Below are 13,066 nucleotides of genomic sequence, written 5' to 3'. Positions count from 1 at the left end.
TTTACATCTGAAATAAGCAAATTTATAGCAGCACAAATGGACAGAAAAGCACAGCACTCATAATCGGTACAAGAGTTTAAGTTAAATAGCTTCTTCGGTAGCATCTAACTCAGGAAATATTAAAAATATGTATGACTGGGCTTGTGCCGTGGCTCACTTGGTTAATCTTCCACCTGCGGCGCCAGCATCCCATATGGGCACTGGGTTCTAGTCCCGGTTGCTCCTCTTCCAGTCCAGCTCTCTGCTGTGTCCTGGGAGGGCAGTGGAGGATGACCCAGGTGCTTGGGTCCCTGCACCCACATGGGAGACCAGAAAGAAGCACCTGGCTCCTGGCTTCGGATCGGCGCAGCGCCGGCCATGGCAGCCATTTGGGGAGTGAACCAACAGAAGGAAGACCTTTCTCTCTGTCTCTCTCACTGTCTATAACTCTGCCTGTCAGAAAAGAGATATATGTATGGCCACTCAGATAACTGAGGAAGAGAAAATTTTGTGTGTATAGGATACTGTACTATTTCTATATCTTAATGAAAGTAGGTCTAAGTTATTTTTTTAAAAAGACATGTATTTGAAAGGCAGAGTGGTATTGAGGGAGAGGAGAGTTCTTCCATCTGCTGGTTCACTCCTCAAATGGTAAATGGCGTCAATGATTGGGGCTGAGACAGGCTGAAGCCAGGAGCCAGGAAATCCATCTGAGTCTCCCACATGGGTATTGGGGACCCAAGCACTTGAGCCATCATCCACTGCCTCCCCAGAACATTAGCAGGAAGATGGATCTGAAACAGAGTATCAGAGACTGCTCCCAATATGGGATGTGGTTCTTTCACATGGCAGCTATACCTGAGTACAAAATGCCAGCCCCGTAAGTGCTTTAACTTTGATGTTTTTCCAAGACATTGGATGGAGGTAGAGCTTGCCATTTACACCTTCTAAATTAAATTGTTCCATTAGATCAGTTCAGGGCTACCCCCTCTTTGGACAGACAAGCTTCCTCATTAGTTCATGTCATTCCCCAACTGTACAGAGACCCCATTCTCAATGAGTGGCATTGGCTGCCAGTATTACTTATATACATCCTAATTTGCTAGGGTTTTTTAGACCCTTAAGCAGTTTGGCCAAGGAAACATAGATGCATCTTCCAAGGAGCTCTTGTCACTGTGAAAATTTCAGAAAGGCCTGAGCACCAACTGTGTCCTTGGGATTGAATATTTATTGGCAAATGCCTACCATCAAACTAGTGATTCATTGTGAGCCATGGCCAACTGTGGATGGCAGAGCTATAAGCAAATTTCATAAGTCCCCTGGAACACATAGAAAAGAAGTTTATTTAGGAAAGATAGAGGAAATAGCAACACAAGTTTCCTAGACTGTAATTAAATCAGTTAATTTCTTCTAGTGTCCAAAGCCTTGTGACTATGTGTGAGAACTTGAACTGATTCTGAGTTTTTATAATTTTTTTAAAAAGGATTTGTTTATTTATTTGAAAGGCAGAGTTACAGAGAGAGGGAGAGACTGACAGAGAGGTCTTCTGTCCACTGGTTCACTCTGCAAATTGTTGCAACAGCCAGAGCTGGAGCAGTCTGAAGCCAGGAGCTTCTTCCAGGTCTCCCATACAGGTGCAGAGGCCCAAGCACTTGGGTCATCTTCCACTGTTTTCCCAGGCCATTAGTAGAGAGCTGGATCGGAAGAGGAGCACTTGGGACTTGAACAAGCACTAACATGGGATGCTGGCGCTGCAGGCAGAGGCTTAACCTACTATGCCACAGCGCCTGCCCGGAGTTTTTGCACTTTTTAAAAAATTTTGTTCACATAATGAAAACAGATTTCATGTATTTCACAGGTACACTTCTAAGAAGATTGGAGTTTGGAATTCAGCTCACTGGTAAACACAGCACTTGACATAGTTTTCACCTTGCATTTCTTTATCCTGGTTACCTGAGTCTTGGAAATAAAATGGTGTAAGCCAATTCTACCTTACAAGATTTGTAGATTAATCAATTTCTAAAGGTTCCACACTTCCAAGTGAATATATAATTTTAGTGCTCACCTCTATCTTCTTTCTAATGATTTGTTCTTCTCCACCCTTAATTTTTAAGTGCTGACTCAGAGATCAGCAGCAAGCTAATCGTGGCCGGAGTAACCAGCCTCTTAATCAGTTTCAGAAGTGTCCAGAGGAGTAAGCAGGGTGCTCACTCACAGTCACATCTGGTTTTCAATGCTGTCAGATGTCTCGTGGGTTAACTCAGTTATAACAAACGTATGTCAGGGAGCTGCACACATTGTTACTGACTGCACTCGCAGTTCTCCCAAATAGTTTATTACTCTATCAGATGCTTTGAAATCACCGGTCCACTCAGTTGGAACTTGTTTCCCAAACAGAGGTGGTGCAGCCACTGCCTGTGACACTGGCATCCAATATGGGTGCTGGTTGGAGTCCCGGCTGCTCTGCTTCCCATCTATCTCCCTGCTATTGCACCTGGGAAAGCAGCGGAAGACCGCCCAAGCACTAGGGTCCCTGTCACTGATGTGAGAGACTTGGATGGAGGTCCTGGCTCCTGTCTTTGACCAGGCATTTGGGGAAGTGAACCAGCAAATAGAAGATCTCAATCCCTCTCCCTCCATCTCCCTGTGTCTCTCTCTGCCTTTCAAATCGATCAATCAATAAAACTTAAAAAAAAAAAAATGGGTAAGTTTGAAAGTAACACGGTCCCTGGAATATCATTTTTGAACCCTTCCGTCTGCCTTCTCATTTGACGTGATCCCTTCACTTGTCAAAGGCAGCAAGGGTCAGATAAATTTATGTCCTCTGGGCCCTGCAGGCGGTGTCCAAGTGTCCAGGGACCGGTCTGCCCTTCCTCCTGCCAGAGCCCGCATCCGCTGTCACCATATTTTGTATGAGGCCCTATGTAGGGATGTGGCGCATTCTGCTTCGTTTTACAAGGTGGAGAAATGCCACTGTGCATTGCCTCCGTACACTGACATCTACTGGGCTACGGCCCACAGTGGTTTTCGGCAAGTGTCTGCTCATTTACGGAATCAAGGCGCGTGCCTCCCGGTGTTCAAACCTCCCAGCTCTGCTGTGGCTCAGAGCAGCAGTTCTCACTTCCACAACCAAGTCAGTTTCAGAGTTCCACTCGTGTGCCTGAAAGTAAGGCGGGAAGCGGATCTCCAGATCTCGGATTTGGAAACCTGCCTCTCCCAGCGTAAGTGCTGCCTGCACGCAGTTGTGACAGGGTTTCTGCCTGAACGCATGTTGTGGGGGGGCTTCCTGGGGGTGGTGTGAGTCAGCGCTGAGAGGTCAAAAAGACCCTGCCTAAAGAACCTTAGGAAACGCGCCAGGAAGTGAGACCCATCGCGGGGATCAACTTCGGCAACCAGACTCATCTCGACTACTTTTAGGGGGTAAGGGTAAGACTCTCGCCTTGTTCCAAACGCACCACTTTGCCTTAAAAGGAGGCACTACTCCTTCTGCTCCGAACTTGGGGATTTTACCGGGCAAGCAAAGCCTACGCGCCGGCCAAGAGCCGGCGGTACCCAGAGGCTCGGAGCGCACGTGGCTCCAGGGGCAGGGTGGCCGTGGCCGGCGCTCCCGCCCCGGCCCATTTAGCCCAGGCAGCCCGCCCCGCCCTCGCGGCTCCCGGCCACCCTCGGGCGGCCGCCGCTCTGGGTGGGGCCTCGCGGCCGCCGGGGATGCGTCCGAGTCTGCCCTGCCCGTGGAGGCGAGCCGGCTGGGCGGTGCGCCGGGGCGGCCCGAGCCTTGCGCCGCGCGGCGCTGTAACCGGACACCCGCGCGCTTGCCCCGCGGCGCGCCCGGACACTTTCCATTCACTGCGCGCGGCCTGATTGAGCGAGGCGGACACGGGCTGCGGGCTCGGCACGGGAGGATTCCTTTACAAAGAAACTCCGAGGACCCGGGATAGACCTTTAAAGGCCGGCCGGGGTGGGGGACAGGACTGGAGACACAGGCGTCACCCCGCCCGGTGGCACCTTGGTGACTTTTCTACGCTGGTTTCGTGTACCGTGGGTAAGCTGCGCTGGGTCTTTGCTTGGCTTGACGCATTTGGCAAAAAGACCCCACTGCGATCCCGCGCGTGTGGACTTGGCCCACCCGCGGCTTGTCGGGTTCGCGCTGCCCCTAGCTGGAAGCCTGGCTAGAGTTGTTAAGCCCAGCTCAGACACCTGCGGGGAGTTCGGAGTTGTGTGCGCCTGTGCCGGGCGAGGCAGAGCGGCTCCGGGACCCCTCGCATAGCCCTTTCCTGGCCGGGTACTAGTTTGTGACCAGGAGTTGGGAAGACCCCCTGAGCAAGGTGAAGAGGAAGCAGTAGCAAGTCCTGGGGGGCGTGGGGAGCACATTTAAGACTCTTGGCTTCCCCCTGTCATCAGAGGCCGGGTTTAAATCAGTAGGGCTCCCTACCCCGGCGGCATTACCCCCTCAATGCTCAGTATTATTTGCAGTTGGTGGCTTCTGTCCCTTTGCTGGGCGGTGATGGTGGTGGTGGGGGCGTTATAGGTATCAGAGAAGATACTGGCAATAGCAAAAGGGGGGGGGGGAGTGTGTGGCGTGTTATCAGCCTGCTTCATCAACAAAGGCTATGCATCTTAATAGCTTTTATAAATTTAACTATCAAATCAGCAAAACCCAGAGGTAGATGACTAAGGGAAAAATCATCCCTCGAATCAATTTTCTTCCACCTTCATTTACGTATGACAGGATGAAGGGGTTGTGGAAGCAGTAAGACAACGTTTCTTTTGAGAATTACCAACCCAAACATCTCGAGGGATTCCCCAGCTGTGTTAGGGAAAAAAAAAGGGCGGGGGGGGGGGGTTCATCTCTAACTCATGGCACATGCACCACCTAGGAGAGCAGCTGAGAGTTTTTGCTTTAGATTGCGTGTTGAGTTCAGTTGTTCTTGCCCTTCTGTGTTGAAGCAGTCATTCAGGCGGGATTGTTAGTGGTACTTCTTTATTGCCTGCAATTAGTGATGGGATTTCAACTTTAAAAAGCCTTCAGATGTAAAAGGTCAGCCTTGTTGTAACTTGAAAAAAAAATAATAAATTTCTAAATTAAACAGACATGCCATTTTATCATAGAATTGTACATGTAAAATCATGGGATTTTTATTTTATGGTCCTGAGTTTATTTAGCATAGTATGGTGGCTAGAGCTCCTATGGACACCTTACCTGAGTTTCCTTGGTATTCAGACTTTAGTTGATAGCATGTATCAGCTCCATGTCAAACAGAAATTCTTGTCTCTTTGAGTTATCTTTTGGGATTTTGACAGCCCACTTTCTGTTTGATTTATTTAAAATATGCATTGGTAGCTACCGGGCTCCTTGGATTACTCACCACTCGGTCATTGGTTTGGATTTGGCAAGAGGCCATGGTTACCTCATGTACATCATTTAACAGCTGCCTGGTCATCTGGATAAATTGGCAGATAACTGATTTGAGTAATTTCAGCCCTCAAGGATTGAGCACACTTAGATTTGTGCTTAGAGACACCCTTTCAGAGACAATTACTCCAAAACAGCTAATGACTGTGGAAGTGAGTGGGCTCGTATGAATATTCATGGGGGATTTCTCTCCTATCAATGTAGGGAGAAAGAGATTTCATCAAGGAATACTTTATTGGTAACATTCTCAAGTCATTTTAATGTCGTGGATTTTTAGAGACCATTTGAAAAACCTAGTGTTCCTTTGGGAATCAGTGTGTTTCCTTGCTACTTTGTTCTGCTAGCTGAAAGATGAAACAGTTTCTCTTGTTGCAAAGATTTCCAGACACAAATGAACTAAATCCAAATTTTCACATGTGAGAGGCAAAGTCGCAGCACCTCCTACTGTTTGCATGACTGTAGAAGTTCAGATGTATCTTGCAAGAATAGGAGGCTCTGTCTGGAGGACTGTGTATTTGTACTCCTAAAATGTGAAATGAAATATAACATGCTTGTCATCTCTCTTTTGAAGGTATTTTCCCTTGGATATTAACTTGGCAAATCTGAAGAGATGGGATTCCGGGCGATTTGCGTCTTGTTTGGAATATTTATTTGCTCTGTCTCTGTAAAAGGATCTTCCCAGCCCCAAGCAAGAGTTTATTTGACATTTGATGGTAAGAGAGTTGATATACACTCTGGGGGAAATGGGACTCAGTCTTTTTTCCTTTCTTATCCAGATTTAAAAATTGATTAATTAAAGATAGCAAAATATTACCCAGTATTGACCAATTAAAAAATTAATTACTGGCTGCTTTTTTGGCTGATATTGTAATTTTAGATTATTGGTTAGTAGGCAGTGTTTAGGAAAATGCTTGACGTGTATGCTGTCTTTTTAAGTTTTACATTTCTTTTGTGTTGGCATGTGTGTGCCTGGGGAGATGGGGAGGAGCCAAAAGTGTAACTTCTTTGATCTTACTGTTCACCTGGCCATGTAGCGAAGCACCCAGCTGGTGCTGGTCCTCACCAGCAGAAAGAGCTGTGCAGGTTCAATATAAACAATTCTTGCAATACATTTTGGGCACTGATCTGAGAACTGGTTACTCCATGTGTTGTTCTAATAGTACTTCTATTTCCTCAAGGATCTCCTGAGGTTGCAGACTACCCTCAGTAACTGAAAAGGACCCGAGAGAATCGTTGGCAATGTGCTTTTGGTTATTGGGTACAAATGCTATCTACAGAATGCTAAGGGAAATGGATGTGGTTTCAGAGTTTCACACAAATGAGAAGTGTAAGGTCCTCTGAGGAGGTGATTGCCAAATGGGTACAGGAGCTTTAATGTATATGGTTCACAGAGCTTACAGATGGGTGGTTTTGCTGAGTCCAGGAACCCATCCTAATTGGACAGAGGGGCTAAGAAATGGTGAAGGAATACCAGCTTGCTAATCAGAGTCAGTTTCATTATTTCTTTCAGCTCTGAGGACATAAAGCCTCATTGTCATGACACTTGTTTTTCCCGTCCTTAACAATGTACTCTGACTTGAAAGCAGGGTGCCTCTGAAATGCTCTGTTATCTCAAATTTCAAATAGCAGCATGACTGACACTTATCAGTCAAATGACTGTTTTTTTCTCCTTTCTTTGTAAGTCACCTAGTGCTTTCCCCAAGGTCATCATAAGCACTGAAGGAGCCATATTTAGAACTCCCGAATGTGTGAGCTGCTAATTGCTTCCTTAGCCTAGGAGCCTTCAAACCATAGCTATGCATTTGAGAATGGGAAAACAGACCCCTTGAAGTGTCCTTTTATGTTTCTTAATTACTCACTAAAGCATCTTGTAGTCTGCGCATGCTTTGGTCTTCCAAGCTGAGAACTATGACATATAAAAGAAAAGGCGTTGAGGAGTTGGTACAGTTTTTCCCTCTGTTTTCTGTTCTTGGTATTTGGACACGGAGTAATCTAACAGATTATATGTTTGAACCTGCTTTATCTCTCTTGAACTTTCTTAGAAATCTCCCAAACTTTTAATGTAAGTATTACCAAGTTTGTCACCAGGTATCATTTATCAAATCTTTGAGCATAAAGAAATTAAGACATATTTTACAGAAGAAAATTAAATATTATATCCTAGAAATACATATGAAACTGTAGAGGGCAATGATTGCTGTGCTACTTAGTGACTAGAAGTTATGATAGGCTTTTAAAAATACTCTGTATAATATTTTATTTTTTAAAGATTTATTTATTTGAAAGACAGTTACAGAGAGACATAGAAACAGAGACAGAGAGGTCTTCCATCCACTGGTTCACTCCCCAGATGGCCACAATGGCCGGAATTGCGCGGATCCAAAGCCAGGAGCCAGGAGCCAGGAGCTTCTTCCAGGTCTCCCACGGGGGTGCAGGGACCCAAGGATTTGGGCCCTCTTCTACTGCTTTCCCAGGCCATAGCAGAGAGCTGGATCGAAAGAGGAGCAGCTGGGACTTGAACCAGAGCCCATATGGGATACTGGCACTGCAGGCCAGGGCGTTAACCTGCTGGGCCACAGCGCCAGCCCCTCTGCGTAATATTTTAAATGCTCTCAAATACAAAATAGATTCTTGCAGAATAAGACGGACCTTAGTTCATAACCTACGTGGAATCTGAAATGATAAATTAAGGATCTGAAAGTTCTACAATGTTGTCCTTCCCCAGAATATGGCTAGTAAATACCCAGAGGCAGAACATCACTTAATTAGAATATTGTTTCAGAGACACATCAAAAGGAAGAAAATATGTAATAAAAATCCATAACTTTAAAATCAGTGGATTAAGGAATTTCTTAAATGAATTAGGCTACATTGGGCAAGGTGTATAGGAAAAGTAGCATGGCCATAAAGAGTTGATAAAATACACAAATTTCAACCTTTAAATCAATATCATTTTCTTAAGAGATTTCACAGTATGCTTTTCTCAACTTGCCTGTTTCAAGTTTCTCAAATAATCAAATGATAACTTATGTGGGTGTCACATTGAGGAGGTTACTGAGTTTCTTCCACAGTGGTTTTATTTTTAAGATTTAATCTATTTATTTCAAAGGCCAAGCGACAGAGAGAAAAACAGAGAAAATGACCTTCCATCTACAGATTCACCTCCAAAATGGCCACAACAGCCAAGGCTGGACCAGGTTGAAGCCGTGAGCCTGAAACTCCAACCAGGTCTCTATGTTGGTGGCAGGGGCCCAGGTAGTTGGCCATCTTCTGCTGGTTTCCCAAGCACAGTAGCAGGCAGCCAGTTTGGAAGTAGAGCAGCCAGGACCCCCTGGAACTCTGATATGGGATGCTGGCTTTGTAAATGATAGTACTACCTGCTGTGCTATAATGCTGGCCCCCCAGAATGGTTTATTCTAGACATCAAAATAATGGGACTTCCTATAGTGTTGGCTATACATACACAAGCATGCATGTGTGACATGTTTGCATGCACAGTTCTGTTTAAATACCTATGGATATATATTTCAATTAATTAACCTTGTATTTCCAAATATCAAAACATCTATCACTGTGTTTCAATCAGAAACCAGGAATTGGAAGATGTTTTCAGGAAATTCAATAACTAACAATAGCATCAGACAGAGCTCATTTGCATTTTTTAAAAAAACTTCATGAATCTTTATGCTCTAATAATACCTTGCCTACTTGCTCTTTTGCCTTGAAACCTTACCCTGTCACTGTAACTTGGTCCTATGCTTGTCCTTTTCTGGGTGGAACATTAAAAAAATCTATTTAGTGTTTTATTTGCAGGCCAAGGAAGCATCAAAATCAATTTAAAGATAAGTGAAACAAGAGGTTCCCCCCAACCTCATCCATGGTCCATCCTTCTTCTTTTTGTGGCTGGTTGGAGTGCTAACATTTGGAAAAAGTGATTTACAGATCTGCCTTCCCCATTGAGCTGGTGCAAGGTCAACCAGATGGCCTTTAGTCCTAGGGGAGAATGTACTTCAGATGTTACTAATTACTTGCATTTGTGCTAGGTAAATCTCCATGTTAAGAGAACTGCCACTTCTAATAGATTTTGTATTTTATGACTTTCATAATTCTCACTTTATATAAAATAGTTTTTCTTTTTTTTAACTTTTATTTAATAAATATAAATTTCCAAAATCCAGCTTTTGGATTACAATGGCTTTTTTTTCCCCTATAACCACCCTCCCACCTGCAACCATCCCATTTCCAACTTCCTCTCCCATCCCATTCACATCAAGATTCATTTTCAATTATCTTTATATACAGAAGATCAATTTAGTATATACTAAGTAAAGATTTCAACAGTTTGCACCCACACAGAAACACAAAGTGTAAAGTACTGTTTGTTTGAGTACTAGTTATAGCATTAATTCACATAGTACAACACATTGACAGAGATCCTACATGGGGAGTAAGTGCACAGTGACTCCTGTTGTTGACTTAACAATTGACACTCTGGCTCTTGTCATGAGTTGCCAAGGCTATGGAAGCCTTTTGAGTTCACCAACTCTGATCTTATTTAGACAAGATCATAGTCAAAGTGGAAGTTCTCTCCTCCCTTCAGAGAAAGGTACCTCCTTCTTTGATGGCCTGTTCTGTAAAATAGCTTTTCTAATGAATATAATAAGTTCATGCAAATGCTTTTGAGGCTGATTTGTATTGAAGAAAAATCTAATAGATTGACAAATTCATCTTTGACATCAATCTTGGCTTTGTATATCTTTTTTCCAGAAAAAAAAGAACTTCAGAATCCAGAAAGGTCATTAGAAAAGGAAAGATTTTGTATATACAGTAGACCAACCATGTTTTGCTTGCTAATATAGAAGGGAAAGCATTGTTGACAAGGTCTAGCCTTTTTTCTGGAGAGATTTTAGCATAAGTTATTTTGTGAAATTAGCAATAAATACTCTATAATTTGATAAGCTATATCAGCTGCATGTAATCTTTAAGAGTTTCTAAACTCAAATGAGTATTCTGTCTATAATTTGAATAGATAGAAAATGTGATTACTGTGTTGACTGCATTAAATATTATTTCTTTTATTAAATGCTAAATTCTTATAAAAATAATGTTTCTCAGCTAGTAATTAAATTTATAAATAAAATAATTTATTTAAATAGAATAGTTAATATTTTCTTATTATACTTAGAATGCCTATAGGATTTGTAATATTATTCTTTATTTCATTTCTGATGCTGATAATTGGTTTTTGTGCCTTTTATGTCATGATTAGTCTGATTGGAGACATTAATTTATTGATGTCTTTAATCAGTTATTGATTTCATTGCTTTTCTCCTGCTATTTTCTTTTTTATTTAATTGATTTAGGCTCTAAAATTCATAACCACATTATCAATAGTTGCTTTTTTTTAACTATTTATTTATTTATTTGAAATTCAGAGTTTTACAGAGAGGCAGAGAGAAAGAGAGGGTCTTCCATCTGCTGGTTCACTCCCAAACTGGCTGCAATGACTGGAGCTGCACCGATCTGAAGCCAAAAGCCAGGAGCTTCTTCTGGGTGTCCCATGTGGGTGCAGGGGCCCAAGCACTTGGGCCATCTTCCACTGCTTTCCCAGGCCTTAGCAGAGAGCTGGATTGTAAGTGGAGCAGCTGGGACTACTTGAACTGGCGCCCATATGGGATGCTGGCACTGCAGGCGGTGGCTTTACCCACTATGCCACAGCCCCAACCCCATCCAATAGTTTCTTATTTCTTTTTGCTTCATGTTAAGCTTGCTCTTATTTTTGGCACTTCTTAGGGCAGAAGCTTAGTCATTGATTTCAAAAGTTTCTTCTTGTATTATGGTTTATGATATAAATTTTCCTAAAAGCACCACATTAGCTGTTTCGCATAGATTGTGGTCAAGAATGTGTTAATGTCAAGTGTGTTCAAGTTTTTTCTAATTGTGCTGCTATTTTATTTTTTTTACTTATGAGTTATTTAGAAATGTGTAAAGTAAAAGTATTGGGATTTTTATGTGTTTCGTGATATAGAATATACTCTGTCAAAATCATGCATGGCTGTATTCAGGTTGTAGTTTAGTGTTTTGTCAATGCCAATCAAATTGAACCTCTCTATAGCCTCACCGGTTTTATGTTTATTTCCTTCAGCTGCTGGTAGAAGCGGCTGAACTCTCCAACTGTAACCACAGATGTGTTTAGTGCTCCTCCCAGTTTGATTAGTTTCTTCTTCATGCTTTTGAATTTGTTCTGTTGGGCACTGAGCCATTCAGAAGTGCCATGTTTCCTGTCTACTTTCCTATTATGAAATAGCCCTGATTTTTCAGGGTAACAGCCCTTACTCTGAAATGCATTTTGTGTGTACGTAGCACTTTTGCCTTTTTTTTTTTAATGGACTTGAGAATACCAGCAAAAATGTGACAACTTTGTGGGGAAATGTTTGTCAGGAATTGTAATGGTCTCAAAACATTTTTAATATTTAGTTTAATATTAGGAAATATATTTAAGTAGACATAATTTTAATATTCATAAATGTCTGAACCACTAGGGTGGCATTGTGGGATAGTGAAATTTGCATGGATTTGGACATGAAAACAGCAGGGTTTTCAATCCTTGGTTCTTCACTCATTAACAACCTGTGAAACTTTGCTGGAATTTCACTTAATTCTGATCACTTAAGAAAGTTGAACTCCATTATCTCTAAGACCCTCTTATTTCCCTGACGTCACATGATACTTAAGCTTTGTTTAGTTTCATATTTCCCCCTTTGAGGAAATAGTCTGCAATAATTTCCTTCAGTGCTTTTAGGAATAGCTTGTTGAGGGGCCTTGAGGGTAGAAAGAACAAAAAGAAATATTTTTAAAAAAATCACCGATTCTGGAGTCAGACATACTGGTTTTAAATAATTAAATTCTGTCACTTTCTGAATATGCTACTGTGGGGAAGTTACTTAATCTCTTAATCCAGAATTCTATCATCTGTAAAATGGGAGGAGCAAATACTTCACAGTCTTATTCTGAAAACGAGATGAATTCAGTTGGTAAATTGTGGTACATAGTGTACATCTGATTATAATATATGGAGGCTTGTATTAGAGTTTGTGTTCATAAATGCTAAAGTGAAACATCAATACATTTTAAAAACCTGGCAGATCCATACTGTAATTACCTCCTCTTCATTTAGCTTAGAGAATGGCCTTTGTTTTTACTCATTCCATGCTGACTTAGCATAATTTTTTAAAAAAGATCTATATTTATTGTAAAGGCACAGTGTCAGAGGAGGACAAAGGCAAAGGGATAAGGAGATATGGGGGGGGGGAGAGAGAGAGAGAGAAATATCAGTCTTCCATCTGCTGGCTCACAAAGTCTAGAGCTATAAGGCTGAAGCCAGGACTCAGGAACTTCATCCAGGTCTCCTTATATGGGTGGCAGGAGCCAAAGCACTTGGGTTGTCTTCCACTGACATCCCAGGCACATTAATAGGAAGCTGGATGAGAAGTAGAGCAGCTAGTTACTGGAAACTGTGCTTGGATATGAGATGCTGATGTTGCAGGGTTTGGCTTTACCTGCTGCACCCCAGTGTTGGTCCAACATGAATTTTGATGTATCTAACCACCATACAACAGCAACCAGTATACCTCTCTCCTACAATCCCCTCTGAGAGAATTTTGTTTATTTTAA

At 42.5% G+C, this 13,066-nt stretch overlaps 1 protein-coding gene across 5 annotated transcripts in view; it reads left to right on the top strand.

Moving 5' to 3' along the window:
* Positions 1-3,001: 3,001 nt before the first annotated feature.
* The window catches only part of SEMA3C (semaphorin 3C), a 185,313-nt gene continuing 175,248 nt past the window's right edge, over positions 3,002-13,066 (top strand). The window contains exons 1-2 of one of the 5 annotated variants that reach the window (XM_017342732.4): positions 3,002-3,200; positions 5,964-6,105. In XM_017342732.4, the coding sequence (XP_017198221.1) occupies positions 6,003-6,105 (103 nt within the window). In that variant the 5' untranslated portion in view covers positions 3,002-3,200; positions 5,964-6,002. Of the gene's footprint in view, positions 3,400-3,691; positions 4,022-4,175; positions 4,305-4,934; positions 5,018-5,963; positions 6,106-13,066 lie in introns of those variants that run through there. The other 4 variants (XM_089328514.1, XM_008258295.5, XM_089328512.1 and 1 more) reach the window with 4 other exon arrangements.

The sequence above is a fragment of the Oryctolagus cuniculus genome, chromosome 3 (assembly GCF_051225735.1).
Source record: "Oryctolagus cuniculus isolate XC-2025 breed Fujian yellow rabbit chromosome 3, ASM5122573v1, whole genome shotgun sequence".
NCBI classification, from domain to species: Eukaryota; Metazoa; Chordata; class Mammalia; order Lagomorpha; family Leporidae; genus Oryctolagus; species Oryctolagus cuniculus.
This window is presented reverse-complemented; position numbering and strand designations above follow the sequence as displayed.